At 39.7% G+C, this 17037-nt stretch overlaps 2 protein-coding genes and 1 long non-coding RNA gene across 5 annotated transcripts in view; 1 reads left to right on the forward strand and 2 right to left on the reverse strand.

The window, feature by feature from the left end:
- LOC125103606 (uncharacterized) overlaps window positions 1-5852 on the reverse strand; it is a 27086-nt gene extending 21234 nt beyond the window's left edge. Inside the window, exon 1 of the long non-coding RNA XR_007128449.1 lies at window positions 5805-5852. This is a non-coding gene — a long non-coding RNA (uncharacterized LOC125103606). The remainder of the gene's footprint in view (window positions 1-5804) is intronic.
- On the forward strand, window positions 4512-7588 carry WDR5B (WD repeat domain 5B). 2 transcript variants are annotated; one of them, XM_047735293.1, is made up of 2 exons: window positions 4512-6162; window positions 6493-7588. In XM_047735293.1, the coding sequence occupies exon 2, from the start codon at window positions 6563-6565 to the stop codon at window positions 7556-7558; it is 996 nt and encodes a 331-aa protein (XP_047591249.1). In that variant the 5' UTR covers window positions 4512-6162; window positions 6493-6562; the 3' UTR covers window positions 7559-7588. The 2 variants fall into 2 exon arrangements, with proteins under 2 accessions (XP_047591249.1, XP_047591248.1); XM_047735292.1 differs by having other exon boundaries at window positions 4512-6158; window positions 6492-7588.
- A 2760-nt stretch (window positions 7589-10348) lies between these two features.
- FAM162A (family with sequence similarity 162 member A) overlaps window positions 10349-17037 on the reverse strand; it is a 28242-nt gene continuing 21553 nt past the window's right edge. For both annotated transcript variants that reach the window (XM_047735295.1, XM_047735294.1), the window contains 3 exons: window positions 16829-16937; window positions 13194-13302; window positions 10349-10610 (listed from right to left, as the gene is read on the reverse strand). In XM_047735295.1, the coding sequence (XP_047591251.1) occupies window positions 10518-10610; window positions 13194-13302; window positions 16829-16937 (311 nt within the window). In that variant the 3' untranslated portion in view covers window positions 10349-10517. The remainder of the gene's footprint in view (window positions 10611-13193; window positions 13303-16828; window positions 16938-17037) is intronic.

The following is a 17037-nucleotide window of genomic DNA, read 5'->3' on the forward strand; positions in this document are numbered from 1 at the left end:
ATATATATATATATATATATATGAAATCTTGATGTGTAAGAATTTTTCAGTGAAGAAAAGGGATCCACTTTTAGAAAGGGGCATTGTTTGCTTTTCATATTTATATACTATGTTCTACCTCCTACATTCCAAAATTTGCTCATTTGAGAAACAGGTGTACTTATCTATATATGAAGTCTCGAATCTGAATTTTTTGCTACCTGAAACTAACAGTCACTTTCATCTGTTGTTAGGTGAGAAGAGTAAGTACGTATCTGCCAACCTGGGAAATATTTTTGGCTACATTTCTCTATCAAAAGTTAAAGTTTTTATCAGGCACCTGGAGGGTCAGTGGGTAGAGCATGTGACTCCTGATCTCAGGGTCCTGAGTTCCAGTCCCACGCTGGGTGTGGCGCCTACTCAAAAGTTATCTTACTTTAAAAACAATTTAAAAATGAAAAAGATGGACAAAAAAAAATTGCTTTCTCATGGGGTGCTTGGCTGGCTCAGTCAGTATAGCATGCAACTCTTGATCTTAGGGTCATGAGTTTGAGCCCCATGTTGGGAATAGAGATTCCTTAAAAAAAAATATATATATATATATATATATATTTTTTAAAGTTCAACTAGTGGAAGGCCAGATGGGACACCAGTACCATAAGTCTACGCTAACGTAGAGAGTATTCTGTAATATGCTTTATTTCAGAAAAGGATAGGTAATAGCAGTGAGTACCAGGACATCACAGAAATGTGTCATGAAGTATAAAGCAAATATATGCTAATTTTAACAATATCAAATTGCTACTGGGTATAAAATTTGGAAGTGTGGGGCAAGAAGAAAAGATTATGGGTAGACTGCCATAGGTCAAAAAGGCATCTAGTCTTTCTGCCAGGTGCCTGGGTAAGGGCTTCCATTTTTTCTCTTTTAATCCTCCAGCTGCCTTTGAGGTGGATAACTGTCACTACAGGTGACAGAGTCAAGACTTAAGAGAGTTTACTTTGCCCCAAGGTCATAACCTCAGACACTGTCTAGTGGTGGGACAGAGCTATGCAGTTTGTGTCTGGAAGAAAGCAGCAGTCACGGTGGAGGTGGTGTTCTGGGCCAGGAACTCCCAGAACTAGACTTACACAACAGCCAGAGCTGGTTCAGCTTTTTGTCAGACCAGTCTTTCTGGCTCTTTCTCAAGAGCACCCTTAAAATAACTAAGGTATGAAGTTGCTTTTAGGTTACATAATTTGGTAAAGTAGAGCTTCTCAGCCCAAACTTCTTTTTCCCTTCTGTGGTGCTAAAATTCTGTATATAACCTGACAAAACAACAGAAGTCAAAAAAAAATATATGCAAATGATAGATTTTGAGTTTAGTAGCATAATGGGTAAACATGTTTCCATTCAACAAACTCAAATGTAGAAGGTACTGACAAAGTGAAAGAAAGGCTTTGGAATGAAGAATTCTGCCTTAGAAAGCAGTGCCATCCATGGACGTGAATTTAACACAGCTGACTTCCTAAAGGAGTACTGTCCCCAGGAAAATCAAAAGATAGAAAGATCACCTTTTAATGTATGTTGAGTATGTTCTGCTTACTTCATCATTATGACCACTCTATGTTGTTGTTCAAAGTGTTCTTAACGCTTTGATTTGGAATGGACCTGATGATTCTTTGTACTTGAATGTGGTCTGTCAGGCCATGGGTGAGTGCCTTGCACATAGTAGACTATTCAATAAATACTAAATGACTGAAGGAATATGCATCGATGTGATATCAGTAAAGGGTACTTGGTTACAAAAGACAATTCAAAGGAATTCTTTTATGCTGCTGTTTGAAGCCAGAAATTAACAGCTCTTAGACTTAGTGTCTCAACTTACGTTTTATATGTGCTTATCTTTCAGGAGGACATTAATTTGACCTTTAGTTTACAAAAGCAAGACACTGTCATAGCAATTCATTATATAAAAACAAAAAACCTTACGCCTTCTGTGAAAAGTTATGGATATATTTTACAGGATAACTTATATAATCAACCCCATGTGTTTGTATTATCAAAAATAGCACATTAATCTCTTCTGACCTATCCTAAAGTTAAGAAAAACAACTTTGTCAATTATATCCAACTTATGTGGAAGCAGTGGTTGCCTTAGGCTATTAAATAGGGTGTGTTTTCCTTTTTTTTTTTTAAACATTTTTACTATTGTATGTATTGCTGATTCTACTGGCCAGGTACTTTTTCTGAAAAGAGAATCTTAAAATAGAATTAGTTCCTGCAGACTACACTGCCATCTATAGTACAGAATGGCTGAGTTTACAAATTTATTAAAGCTAGCATAGATGACTGTTGCCCTTTTTTTCATTTGCCAATTTGAAAAAGTTTTTTTTTTTTTTTTTTTTTTTTTTTTTTTTTTTTTGATTTTAAAGTCAATATATGGTCCTATCTGTGATCTTGAATGTTTCTCCAGAGAATAGAATTACTCTCTAAATTCCTTTATATACCCATTTCACCTGAGGAAGCCCATGGAAATCCACAGTTTGGATCACTGCCTTATCTAAACCACTTGTGCCTAGCATTATTTAGTGTTGGGTGAGGAGAAAATAGAAACCCAGGAGACTACAGTGGTGGGGAAAGAGCACAGGGTTATCACCATATAAAGAGTGTAGAATTTTCCAAAATTAAGTTGTGATTTGAGGAGAGGCCTCCAAAAGTCAGTGATTATACTGGTTTGCTAGGTATAGTCCCGGGTTTTAGATCAATTAACATCAGCTGATTATTTTAGTGTCTCCCCCTTCACTTTAGAAAGGTCTCAGTTTAGATAAATTCTGCACCACTCCGTATTTAGTCCAACTAGATTTATATAGATTTAAATTGCTAATGGTCCTAAGCAACTATACATCGTTCTGTTGTGCTTGATTTTTGAGGACTGTATTTGGTAACTGAAATTGCAATGAAAGGAGTCAGTCAAGACAGTCCTTAAAATAGGACTTAATCTCAGTCCTGACATACATTACAAAAAAATTAAAAACCAAAATGACCTAAACTTGTGGCATTTCTATTTATAATATCTGCAGACTTGACTGAGGGGAAGGGAAATAAACCTTTCAACCATTGAGACTTTAAGTTCTAAAAGTTTTGTGGGAAATCTAAAGAAAACAAATTGGTTTCTACAAAGAGGGAAACTTCCAAATCACCTATCTGGTGAAGATTAGGAACAGCAAAAATAGAAATAGTTAAAAACAGGACCGTGTGAGGAACTCTGCTTGAGAGCAGCAAATGCAAAGCTCTAATTATGGTTTCTGCCACTTTAGGTTTACTCATACCAGTATTTCCTACTCCTATGCACTCCACATTGCTGATGTTCCCCTCCTCCCAAGGACTATGCCACAAAATTCTTAGGCCCAATTTATAAGGACTACAGTATCAGGACTACATATTAGAACACGATAAAAAGATTTTATATTCAGAGCTTTAATTTCTTTACACAAATTCCTGATGCTATTTGTAAACAAAAAATTCTGACATCTAGAAATGGATTTTAATAGTGGAAATTTCTTCACATTCTGGGAAAATCTGGAGAAAAAGTTTTAGTTATTCCTATCAACACTTTTTTTTTTTTGTAAAGTAAACTCTACCCCTAATGTGGGCTTGAGCTCACCATTCTTAGATCAAGAGTGGCATGCTGTACTGACTGAGCCAGCCAAGCGCCACCTACCAAGACATTCTTGACTGTTCCTCTCATTCGTGTGATATTTCTAGTGGGTTACTAAAACATACCCCAGCACCAACACCCCGTCCTAGCCCTCACATCACAAATTGTCTAATTTCCTTCTTTACTCTCCTGTATAGAACAGTTATTGGAAAAATACAAATTAAAATCTTTGAAACAAAGCCTACACTTTGTTCTCTATAGCACTTTCATTTTTCTTTTTAAAGATTTTATTTATTTATTTGACAGAAAAGGTGACAAGTAGGCAGGGAAGCAGGCTCCCTGCTGAGCAGAGAGCCCGATGCGGGGCTCCATCCCAGGACTCTGGGATCATGACCTGAGCCAAAGGCAGAGGCTTTAACCCACTGAGCCAACCCAGGCGCCCTTATTTTTTAATAGTCAATAAAAATGAAAATAGTCTCAACTGATGCAGAATTTTAGAGTGTTTCTAAGCTTCCTAGTAAAAATCATACCAATTCAGGCTAACAGGAAGAAAGGAGAGGGAAATGGCAGAGTTTAGTAACAACTGACCTTTGAGATACATAAAAGGGAAAAGTTCTTTTTCAAATGTTAGAGGGAAAGGTCCATGGTGGCCTTGCCTTAAAAAAAGATCTAAGAAGGGGCGCCTGGGTGGCTCAGTGGGTTAAAGGCTCTGCCTTCAGCTCAGGTCATGATTCCAGGGTCCTGGGATGGAGCCCCGCATCGGGCTCTCTGCTCGGCAGGGAGCCCGCTTCCTCCTCTCTCTCTCTGCCTGCCTCGCTGCCTACCTGTGATCTCTATCTGTCAAATTAAAAAAAAAAAAAAAAAATCTAAGAAGAATCCTAATTTAATGTATATAAATGGATGTTCCAAACCACTTAAAAGATCCTCTTCCTACTTCCAGCATCTCGTTATTACACCGTTAATTTGGACTACCTAAGACTGAAGCTTTTGTCCAATTCCTGTCCAAATTCCAAACTAGAGTAGTAGGGTCTTAAGGTAATGAGGTTATACTATTATACGATTGGTATAGGTGATTTAATTATGTCGTTGTGCCTCATTTAAAGGCCAGACTTTCAATTATCCCTAATAAATATAGGCTAAGAGAATTCGTTCCCAAATGCTTTTAACTGCTGGCTAACAGAAAACATCATTAAGAGATACTTGCGGCGGGGCGCCTGGCTGGCTAAGTGGTATAGCACGTTAACTCTTGAGCTTACGTTAAAAAGGAAAAAAAAAAAAAAAAAGCAAAAGAGATACTTGCCTCTAGACTTTAGCTCAGCGAAAGGGGAAACCTTATAAACAACAACATTCTTGAGCACTCTTTATTGAGCAATTACAAGTAAGTAGAAATTCATCAGGCTTCCAATGTTTTTGGTAAACTTTTTTTTTTTTTTTTTTTAAGTTAGCTCTTCGCCCACGGTGGGGCTTGAAATCGAGACTCGGAGATCAAGAGTTGCATGCTCTAGGGACCGAACCAGACACCGCAGTAAACCTATTCTTGTTTAAAGACCGTAACTTAATATCTGAAAAGCATACATCTTTACATAGCACTCTCAGGGCCATTAAACAGGTCTTAAAACTTCAGACTCTCTACAGCCAATTACGAGATAACTTTACACATTTCTCAACCACGTCCCACCAACTTCTCTTTTTCGGTCTCAAGCACCTATGCAGATTTGACCTGTTCTCTTAAAAAGTTTAAGAAAGCGCAAGGAAATGCTAAAACAAACGTTTGCTCGTTTCCCCGGCACTACCACGTCCTAAGCACTGGCTTCTGGAGGCCCACAACACATTCCTTCCCGAAATGTTTACCCCAAACTTTTAAACCAGAAGCTTTACAATCTGGGCATAAATTCAGTCAAGCTGCCCCTTGCCTATCTGCAATCTCAAGTACACGCCACCAGCTCTGTACCACAAGAGTGGAGAGGAGCAGAAGCCGCCCGTGAAGCCGATGCTCAGTCACCGGCGCCTGGGGAGGGGGACTCGACGACTAGCTAGTGCCAAATGTGAGCTAACTTTCCACTAACGGAATCGGAAAATTCAGTTATTTCTTGTGACACGGCTTCCAAAAAGAAATGAATGTTCTTTGAAACATTCACTGCTACTGACGCTAGTCAGTCAGGTCTGGGATAAGACCAGTCAACCTACCCACAGGCCAAACAAGGAAGTCCTGCGTTTGCGTGCGGCAGCCTCCGGCGAAGAAGACCGGAAGGAACGCCAGCGCCTTCCTTTGCGCAAGCGCAGGCCGACCTCTCCCATTGGTCATCTCAGCTCGAAGTTGGCGTGCCCCTGCGCTCCGCTGTTCTGCCGGTTGGGTAGGATTGACGCGGACGTGTGCTCCAGTGTTTATCTTCCGGCTGCAGCCCACCGGCCCGCCGGACCACAGTTCATGATGCTTACGCAGGTTTTTTTGTTTGTCGTTATTATTTTTTTTAACCTTCTGAAATCGTTTGTTTAAGCCGGTGATTCATTCATGCTCAAGTACCGAAAGTCTCTCTGACTTACGGTAGGCTTGCTTAGTGTTCTAAACGTTTCGGGGTAGGGGGAGGGGAAGTGAGAAAATACTTCCTGTAGGTCACCTACGCCTCTCTTCACTTTGCACGGCTTTATACGTTCACAAAATACCCAGAACATACCTCACTTGCCGACAGCGCATTGGACCCTTTTAATGTTTTTATCAAGTATTTGTTCACAAAGGAGGAAGTGAGAAAAAAGAGGTCCAAGCCGTGCTGCTGAATCATTGTATAGAGAAGTTTAAAGACAGTCCGGAAATTATAATCACTAAAAGGCTATTAATTTTTGAGGCTGATGTTTTTATCTTCATTTTGCTGGGCAGAAAGAATATCGAGCTTCCTGATTCAGGGCCGGACGCTTACCTAACCTACTGACTTGGGAGCTTCAGAACCATGGGGACAAAGGAGGCAGGGGATGCTAGAGCAGCAGAGTTGGGCCTTCCCTCATCAGCCAACCCGAACAAGCAAATGTCTGAAAAACCAAACTATGCTCTTAAATTTACTCTCGTGGGACATACGGAAGCAGTATCATCGGTTAAGTTTAGTCCTAATGGAGAATGGCTAGCAAGTTCTTCTGCTGACAAAGTAATTATAATTTGGGGAGCCTATGATGGAAAGTATGAGAAAACACTTCATGGTCACAATCTGGAAATATCAGATGTTGCCTGGTCATCAGACTCCAGTCGTCTTGTTTCTGCCTCAGATGATAAGACGCTAAAGATTTGGGATGTGAGATCTGGAAAATGTTTGAAAACGCTGAAGGGGCATAGTAATTATGTTTTTTGCTGTAATTTCAATCCACCATCCAATCTCATCATTTCAGGATCTTTTGATGAGAGTGTGAAAATATGGGAGGTGAAAACAGGAAAGTGCCTTAAGACTTTGTCTGCTCATTCTGACCCAGTTTCTGCTGTTCATTTTAATTGTAGTGGGTCTTTGATTGTGTCAGGTAGCTATGATGGTGTCTGTAGAATTTGGGATGCTGCATCAGGTCAGTGTTTAAAAACACTTGTTGATGATGATAACCCTCCTATCTCTTTTGTAAAATTTTCTCCAAACGGAAGATATCTTCTAATTGCAACTTTGGACAATACTCTTAAACTGTGGGATTATAGCAGAGGTCGATGTCTGAAAACATACACTGGTCATAAGAATGAGAAATACTGCATATTTGCCAATTTTTCAGTTACTGGTGGAAAATGGATTGTGTCTGGATCAGAAGATAATCTGGTTTACATTTGGAACCTTCAGACTAAAGAGATTGTACAGAAATTACAAGGTCATACAGATGTTGTAATCTCAGCAGCTTGTCATCCTACAGAAAACATCATTGCATCAGCAGCATTAGGAAATGACAAAACAATTAAACTGTGGATGAGTAACTACTAAACCCTTTAGAAATCAACTAGTAGAGCCAAATTGGCAAAAAAAAAAAAAAAAAAGGTATTTAAAAAGATGGTTTCTCTTAATTTTGGTATGGTTTTGTGTTTCTTTTTAACATTGTCTTACTCTCTCTGACAAATAAAGAAATAAAATCTTTAAAAAAAGGGGGGGGGGTTGTGGTGGAATGCCTGGGTGGCTCAGTCAATTAAGTGCCTCCCTTCGGCTCAGGTCATGATCCCAGAGTCCTGGGATCAAGTCCCGCATTGGGCTTCTTGCTCGGCAGGGAGCCAGCTTGTGCTCACTCACATGTTCTCTCTCTGACAAATAAATGAAATCTTAAAAACAACCAAAAAACCCATTGTCTTAGATTAAAAGATTTCAGACCTATAACCTAAATTTACAAAGCAAGACAACTGGAAAAGCAAGTCTAGAACTTAGGGCTTCTGACTTTTAATCTTCAGGTCTGGTATTAACTCATGTCTATTCCTGAATAGGTTCCCACTCTGTTCCTCTGAGTGTATTTGAGAAATATTTGAAAGTAAGGTTTACAAAACAGGATGACTGATTAAGTGAGGGGTTTGGCATAACTCGAGTGCTCCTGATTTGGGAGATCAGATGAGTTAAGAACATAATCCTGGGATAGTGATGGAATGGAGATATATGGCAGATGCTACTCACACATGAAATGGTTCCATGAAATCAAGTCCACAAACTGGGAAAAATAAGTCATTGGTTCATTCTGTTAACATCTTAAATTTTGTATCGAGATAAAAACTGAAAGTAAACCAAAACATTATAAATGGCATTTTGCTGAGGGACTTCTCACTACCCCGGTCAGACTGTGCCTCATGATTATCAAGCAAACTAAATGTCTAAATGGTGTGGCTATTCTCTTTCACCATGTGTCTGACCTAGTAACTCCTAGTAACTCCATGCTTCAAACAGAAATCACCACTTTGTGGACCAGCACTGCCTGCTTGACTGGAACCACAACTGACAGCTGAGTTAGGTTTTCTTTCTATAGCGACTGTTATATAAAGTTCAGAATATATCTTTTACCAGTTTGTATTGTAGCCGTTTCATGGGCTATGTTTCCATAAATTATGATCTCTGTAAAGAAGTATGTTTTACTCATTTTGTATTCTCAGTATTTATATATATAAGGGATTAAGGTAATGTTTGATGAATGACAATGAATTATATTCATTCCTTGCCTACTTTCAATAAACGTTTGGAATCATGTCCCCATACTATTTTTGTTTATTAAAAAAGTATCTGACCATAGGCTTGTGTATTAACTTTATTCAGACAGGGCTTATAGTGGGAAATAAAAAGTGGGGAATGGTTTCTGCCCACTTTACCTACAGAGACATGATAAACGTGAAAAAAATATAGAAATTAAGCAAAAAATAGTAAAATGATAATTGAAAGTAACGGGTAAACTGCCTTTTTTTTTGTATTCTTTAGTATCTTAAAATAGCACTCATTAAGTCTGATTTGCTTCACAAGTTCTGAGGAATATAAGGTATTAGAGTTATTAATAAGGAATGACTGTCAAGAAGGTATTATGTGACGGTAGTGAGAAAACTTGGATTGGACAGAGACAAGTCCAAAATTCTGGCCAAGAAATTTATATTTAACCCATAAAGAAGTAGTTATTCTAAGTAACTGAGTAGGAGAATGAGACAAAATGAAAAATGATCCTGAAAATTCTTGCTGTACAGTAACATTTGGTTTAATGAAACTTTTTTTTTTACAATAAATCTCCAAGATAACACTTTAAAATATTTATTTAGAAGTTAAAAATGATAGTGTTCTATGAAGAAAAAGTACTTATTTTTAAAAGAAATAGGTTAAAATCAAAGAAGTTGGTATCTAGAAAGCTAAGGTCCAATTACTCTAAAAGTGTATCAAGAGACATCACCAACATCATCTGATAATGAAATCAAATGTGGTATATTCCATTTCACTTAGTAGTTTATTAAGTCAAGTTCCAATGCAGATGCATATATTACTTTCTATCGGTTATACTCCTCTGGAGACAACTGACAGGTTGGGATGGCTATGCAAACTTGTCCATGTCATCCATTAATATGAGGCATGTGAGAATATATGAAATACTTAAAATAGAATCCAGCATCCAATATCTAAAATGAAATGGCTTGGCATCCCAAAATGTAAATGAAGTATATAACCACGTGCAAATGCTTATCTTTCAAAACTTGTAAGAAAATGTATTTGAAAGATATTCATCATTGAGAAATTCAGTGTAAAGGCAAAAGGAAAAGGACCAATTGGGAATTCTAAGCTATGGAGTAGAAAAGGTGACTGATGGCCCCAAGCAACTTCATGGTGCTGGGATTTCAGAGTTCTCAGAAACTTGTGGCCAGACCACTCTCATCACCTTACAGGAACCTTTTACAAGACTGCTCTCTGACAAGCCTCTGTCTGTCAGCATGCCCAAAGATGGAAGAGTCTGACCAGGCTGCTTTGCAGGACTCTCAGAAGCACCACCACATTTGGGGAGGTTAGCTCTACAAGATGCACCTAGGCAGTGTACGCAGCCGGCCTTCCTTATCTCTCTAGAAATGAATACACAGAAATATAGAACTACAAGCCATTTAGCTTCTGCAGAGAAAATCACTTTGGTAATGGAAATTAAAGATATGGTATCTGACTCTCTAAAGAGCTAATACTAAGGTTTAAATAATTTGCCCCATTTTTCATTCATTTCCTCCAAAAAGCTGAAAGGCTGCATTTAACCTAGATCACAGCCACAAAAATATAGACAAGTTGTTTCTTTAAAGAAATTTATTTGTCCCACTATATCAGGAATGGGGAAATTACAAATCTGTGCAAACCATACTTTCATGAAATGGATCCTCATACCGTATTTTTAAATACAGGCTAATTGCTGCAACATTATTCCTGCAATTTCAAAATCCAGCCAACACATATACCTCTGCTACTCTGTTTTGGCCTTCAGAGTTGCTTCTTCTCTCAGGCGAGCTTTTTTTTCTAAGTTCAGGCTTGTTAAAGACTCGTTTCTTTTGACAGCCTAAAATGAAACAAATTTGAAAAAGGGTTTGGGGAGGATATCATTACCCCACACTGATGTCAGCAGATTAACTAAGCCAGTGCAGTCCCAAAATGCTCTGCTGTGGGCACACTGAGCACGGAAGCCCCCTCTGTGTGCCTTCTGCTTCCTCTAGAACTTCACAGTCCAATAGCCCATCCAGTCAAGCACAAGAGAAATGCCATACCCTCTACCTTTTTTTCTGGCCTATTTCTTTAAATCTAGCTTCTTCCCTTATAATTTCTTCCCTTATCTTTTCCCTTTTCCGCTCTTTAGTATTGAATACCTTTTTGTTTCCATTTCTATCCTTTTTTTTTTCCCTTTCCCTGTTCTTTATTGCTACCATTTCTCCTTCCCCAACTCATTTGTATACTTTCATACCCTTCTAACTCCTTATTCCTCTTTTACCAAAAATATTCAGCTTTGGGATCCCAGACTTTACCAAATACTGTGATTAATGAGTCTCCGCAGTATCTATATCGCACTACTCCATTCTTTGACAGTAAACTGCAGTGGGGGAGAGCCAACCATCCTCTTCCCTTGTTTCCCTCCATGTGACCTGTTACATGCTTGTAAAGCTTACATAAGCAGACCAGTTTCCAAAGTTTCATACCGAATAAATGAAACTAGCACCCTATATATAAGGTGGGATTTTCTTATATCTGTGTAATTTTACATATAAAGAATTAGGTATGGGAAGGGAGAGGAGAAAGGGAATGGTAAGTTGATGGTGAGGACAAAACATACAATGGCTAATTCCTCTCTTTTAAATAGCACTAAGTCTAAAAGTTCTCCACTCTAGTAGCATTTCCCAACTTGTAAGGAATGGATAGTTCCACGTCAAACAAATGAGATGGTTTCCTGGCATGTAAAGGAGAGAAACTCTCTTAAAGTTCATGGTATATACCATTAGATAAGGCTAGAATTCCCAAGGGGTAACTCGTTTCTAGAGTATTTAGACTCAGATTAGTATAATCAGGTATACAAAAGCAATGCAGACTTCTTGGAACTCTAGAAGTCCCTATGTCCTGTCCACATGCTTCTGTAAGTTTCAGTCTGAGAACTAAGCATGAGAAGTCAAAGAGGAAGCCAGAAGAAAATCTGAAGTGCGGGAGAATAGAGATGTCAAAAGAGCTTCACCCCGTCCTGCACACTTGTCTTTCATGCTCCCAAAAGGTCAGTCTAACTGGTCAGTATTTTCCACTCCTGAAGTCTGAAGAGAGCCAGAAGTTCATTTCCTTTTACTCTGCACTCACTGGAGATAAGGGAAGTCAGTTACTGCTAGGTTGGTAGAACCTTTTTAATATCTGATAATAGACACAAGACATCTCTTTGCACATGGAAGCTGTGACATATAAAATTAGACATGGTATTGAAATAAGGGTTTGACCATTGCTGCTGCATATAAAAAACCCCTATATTTTAAGCACAAGATATTATGAGAGTTTGGGAACTTGCAAACTTGGCTCTAAATTTTTTTTTTTAAAGATTTTATTTATTTATTTGAGAGAGAGAGCATGAGCGAGGAGAAGGTCAGAGGGAGAAGCAGACTCCCCATGGAGCTGGGAGCCCGATGTGGGACTCGATCCCGGGACCCGGGGATCATGACCCGAGCCGAAGGCAGTCGTCCAACCAACTGAGCCACCCAGGCGTCCCTGGCTCTAAATTTTTATCCTGCCACTTATCCAGCTATGTAACTTTGGGAAAATGACTTAGTATCTCTAAGCTTCAGTTTCCTCTTTTATAAAGTATGGATAATAAGAGAACCTACTGCTTAGGTTCTTAGGATACTGTGGTGAGTTTAACAGTGCCTGCTGTATAATGAGCCCTTGATAAGTGGGAGCAATTTTACTATCACCTCAGTTAGGTCTAGTTTCAAACTGCGGCTTTGCCGTTGAGATGTGTGGCCTTGGGCAAATTAGCAGCGCTTTCTTAGCTATGTTTCCTCATCTATAAATGAGGTCCTAATAATAGTACCTATTTTGTCATGCTGCTGTGAGGTTCAAATGAAAGAAAAGCCAAGTGCTTAGAAGACAGTGAGTATTCAATTAATGATAGGTTAAAACAAAGATTTCTAGACTTGAATGCCTATGTACTTGTTTAGGAGCTATTGTCCTTACACATATGGCCCAGTGCGGCCAAGCTTCAAGTCCAGAGCAGTGACTAGAATGCTCACCAGGGCTAAGGCAGCTGGAGCGTGGATAAAGACGCTCACTTACTGGGAGTGCTGTACAGACATGCCGGTGTCATCATTAGATACACCACGGACATTTTTCTGGTTTCACATTACTTACGACATCTGTGATAACTAAACACTTTCTTTTTACTTTGTGTGAAACTAATTTAGTCCTTTATCTTGCCAAAATTAGGATTTGCTATTTATCCCCAGGCATGACATCCCAGGTTTGCCCCTCCTGTGCCTCATTTCTTATCACTGTTTGTTTCTTATCATTTCTCATGTAGAAAGTAGCCCTCTCTTCTCAAGAGAATAAATAAAAGGGTCAACCCCCGATTTCCTGTAGATCCTTTGTAGAAAACAGCGGCAGAGAGGAAGTCCGTGCTCACCTTCTTGCCCTCAATAACCATCCAGATGCACCCTGCCACTGTCAGGGCAATCATTGCATAGCTGACCTTCACTCGGATCTTGTTCTTTGCAGCATCAAGCATCTCAAACCTAATAACACAATGAGATTATGAAGGAAAGTTAACTTTTCTCTTTCTGAAGTTGCCAGTAGGAAATAAAACTCTGTGTAGCACAAATCAGAAATGGAGTGGTACCACAAATAGAAAAAAAAAGATGCAGGCCTGGAAATCTTGCAGGATTTGGGGGAATGTGAGGGGGAAGATGAGGCATTTTCACAACTCACTTAAACTTATTAATAAAATCCAGTAAGATAGCACAAACTTAAAGAAAAAGAGAAGAAAGCATGAAGACAGGAAGTGGATCGAGGAACAAAGGGGGAAAAAAGGCAAGGGGTATTACTCTATGCTTGCTATTGGCTTGGAAGCCAATTTTGGCTTCCAAGTTTCACACTAGCAGCCAATGCTAAGGTGAAAACAGGAGCTGTTTCTCCCGGGGGGGTTCTTAAGAAGATGCTACATGATACAGTGATTGTTTAATAATAAGAGATACTGCAATGAACTTCATGAGTTTTGTACATTTCAACACAAATCACAGTTCAGAAAACAAATGTGGGAGTAAGTCAAACAATATGATCTTTATACCTAACTTTTCGCTCTCTGCCTTGAAGCAGGAATAGGAATAGTTTTAATAATCTAAATCTAATACTTAAATTTAGAACCAGGTATAGATTCCAGAGACTATCTGAAACAGCAAAAAGATTCTTTAAGCAATACTTCCTCAGTGTTTACCTTTTAACTACATTTTGCTGAAATTGCATGACAGTGAACTTGAGGCTGTGTTCTTTGGAAAGTTCCTCTTTGAACCTGCCCACTGAATAGAGACCCGTGTGCCCTAACAGAAAATTGAGGGTTGGATTATTGTTCTTGTGTGGAAGTCAAGAGGTCCACCAAGGGAGAGTCTAAAGGGAAGGCCACTGCACCCTTGTGAGTTGGTCTGTAGCCAGTGAGTTGTGGTTCTGTTACACGAGTCTTGCAGATCCTCAGGGCAGATCCTCCAAATGGACCCTTGAGAGAGCACCAGCCTACTCAGTAAGGGTGTGGATAGGAAGTGATTGTCTCGAGATGATGGGATTAAAGTGCTAACTTCCTTCTTTCTTTTTACCCCAAGATTTTTAACACACAATACTTTTCAAATCAGGAGGGAAAAAGTACTTTAAAATTGCTTGGAAGGAGGTACAGGGTCCAGGCATTGCAGGTGGTAGGAGAAGCCTGAAAGGATAGATGTTGTGATGTTAAGAGGGGACCCAGGGAGGCAGCCATGTTCTCCAGGCACTGAATCTGGGCCTGCAGCAGGGTGAGAGGAACCAGGGACAATTGCTAAGGACAATGGATTGCTCTATTAAGAGCATCTGAGAGTCCACCAACCACAAACTATCCACGTTGACAGTATTTTATGTGAACTGGCATTTCCAACTAAAGTGCTGCGATATTCCTGAAAAGTAATATATTTTACTTTTCATTAGAAATTTTACATTCAGGGGCACCTGGTGGCTCATTCGGTTAAGCAGCCAACTCTTGATTTTGGCTCAGGTCATGAGCTCAGGGTTGTGGGATCAAGCCCTGAGTTGGACTCCTCGCAGAACTTGGAAGCTGTTTGGGATTCTCTCTCTCCCTTTGCCCCTCCCCAACCTGCTCTTACGCCAGCGTGCTCTCTCTCTAAAAAATTTAAACAAATAAGTATTAGGGGCATCTGGGTGGCTCAGTGGGTTAAGCCTCTACCTTTGGCTCAGGTCATGATCTCAGGGTGCTGGGATGGAACCCTGTGTTGGGCTCTCTGCTCAGTGGGGCGCCTGCTCCCTGTCCCCACTCCCTGCCCGCCTGCCTCTCTGCCTACTTGTGATCTCTGTCAAATAAATCTTTTTTTTTAAGTATTATACATTAAAAATATTTTACATTATAAAAGTAAAATACATTTAAATAAGGTCATGAGATTGCCCTCCATTCTATAGGAAGCAATCAGAATGGGCAAGTTAAGCAGTGCCTGTTCAGAACTACCGGCATAAGGATGAACACTTGCCCAGGCTCACAGCAGAACATTCTAGGGTGACTCAGTAGGTAATATGTTAGGCTTGAGGGGGATCCTGGAACCACCCGTAAGGCAGACTGAGGAAGGTATTCCGTGGCAAAAATCTATATAGCACCTATTAGGGCCATGGGTATGCAGCAGTTTGTCTTTTCCTGGAATACTGAGGAAGAAATTAAGCACAGGCAAGAACTTAATATCAGGGGTGCCTGGGTGGCTCAGTTGGCTGAGCATCTGCCTTTAGCTCAGCTCATGATCTCAGGGTCCTGGGATGGAGCCCCAAGTCCTGCTCCCTGCTCAGCAGCGAGTCTGCTTCTCCCTCTTCCTCTGCCTCTTCCCCTGCTCCTGCTCTCTCTCTCTGTACCTCCGTCTCAAATGAATAAATAATATTAAAAAAAAAAAAAACACCTTAATATCATTGTTATTTCCAGCTTGCTCTTATTTTCCAGGAGAGTACACTGTCATTTTGACCGGCAGAAGTAGAATGGCTGTTAAAGCCATTGTAAACAAAAAAAGCAATTAACACTTCTCTTCCTGGGAAAAGATAACCCTGAAAGAACTCAGATCATCTAAAATCATGCCTTGAAACCAGAAGCCAGAAGTTCAAGGAATAGGTTCTTACCAGAAGGAAATGTCTAGGAGCTTTGTCCCAAGTCCCTATCTCCGAAGAGGATGGTGCCCCACAGGGGAGATGGCACCTGCTTCTCAGAATCTCTCTTGGCCAAGATGCAAACCAGTCAGGGTCTTTAACATCAGGCTGGAGCAATGGTTCTTAATCAGGTTTTTTTTTTCTGTCCTCCAACTGGACATTTGACAAAGTTTGGAGACCTTTTTCACTAAGTGTTACTGGCATCTGGGAAATGAAAAGGCCAAGCGAGGTGCTACTAAACATCCTACCATGTACACAACAGCACCCACCAACTAAGACTATCTGGCCCAAAATGCTGATAGCACTGGGGTTGAGAAACCCTGGGTTTGAGGAATCTAAACTCGTCCACAGACTCTGAAAAAGTCCAGGATCCTGGGAGGGCTGGGTTTAAGGAAGTTGGTGAGAGGGACAGGAAAGCATGCTTTCTGGGATCTCAGTAAGAGAATATGTTACTCTTAAATACTTTTATGCTATTATGAATAAAAAAATAACCTTTTATTCAAGTATTGTCGAATACCTGAGTGGATTTTATAGAATATAACTATTAATTATTGTCAATGGCACCTGATACACCCAGATTAAAAATAAGCTAAGAACAGTGAACATCACTGCTTAGTCACATTCCTGTAGCTCAGGAAAGAAATCAGTCAATTGACTTCAGAGTACCCGACAGCTCTCCAGTAGGCACAACACAGCGTATCAATGAGATACAAGATCTTCCAGCACTGTTTTTATTGCAGGTACTTGCCAAAGAGGAAACATTTTGAGATGTGACAACTGTTCTAAAATTTGGTGAAAGTTCTTAGTCAAATTCAAAGGAAATGTTTTGCCTTTGAAATCAGCAAGGAAGAAAAGCTGCTTATAACCCCTATGTTCAGCACTCACGAGATAGTCTCTGGGATATCATCCTCCTTTTTGAAGCGGCCTGACCATATCAGGATCTTCCTCTCCCAGTTTGTAGGTTTGTGTAATGGCACTCTGTGGCTATAAGTGTCTATGAGAAAAAACAAGACAAGGTATCTTATTTGAGGTTATGACTCTCAAATTTAGCAATTAAAAAATGCTATTTGTGCTTTTTTAGCTATTCGTGAAAC

The sequence above is a fragment of the Lutra lutra genome, chromosome 1 (genome assembly GCF_902655055.1).
Source record: "Lutra lutra chromosome 1, mLutLut1.2, whole genome shotgun sequence".
Taxonomy (NCBI): domain Eukaryota; kingdom Metazoa; phylum Chordata; class Mammalia; order Carnivora; family Mustelidae; genus Lutra; species Lutra lutra.

What these genes read in the sequence shown, in the direction of transcription:
- WDR5B (XM_047735293.1), top strand. Translation starts at nt 6,563, where the DNA reads ATGGGGACAAAGGAGGCAGGGGATGCTAGAGCAGCAGAGTTGGGCCTT.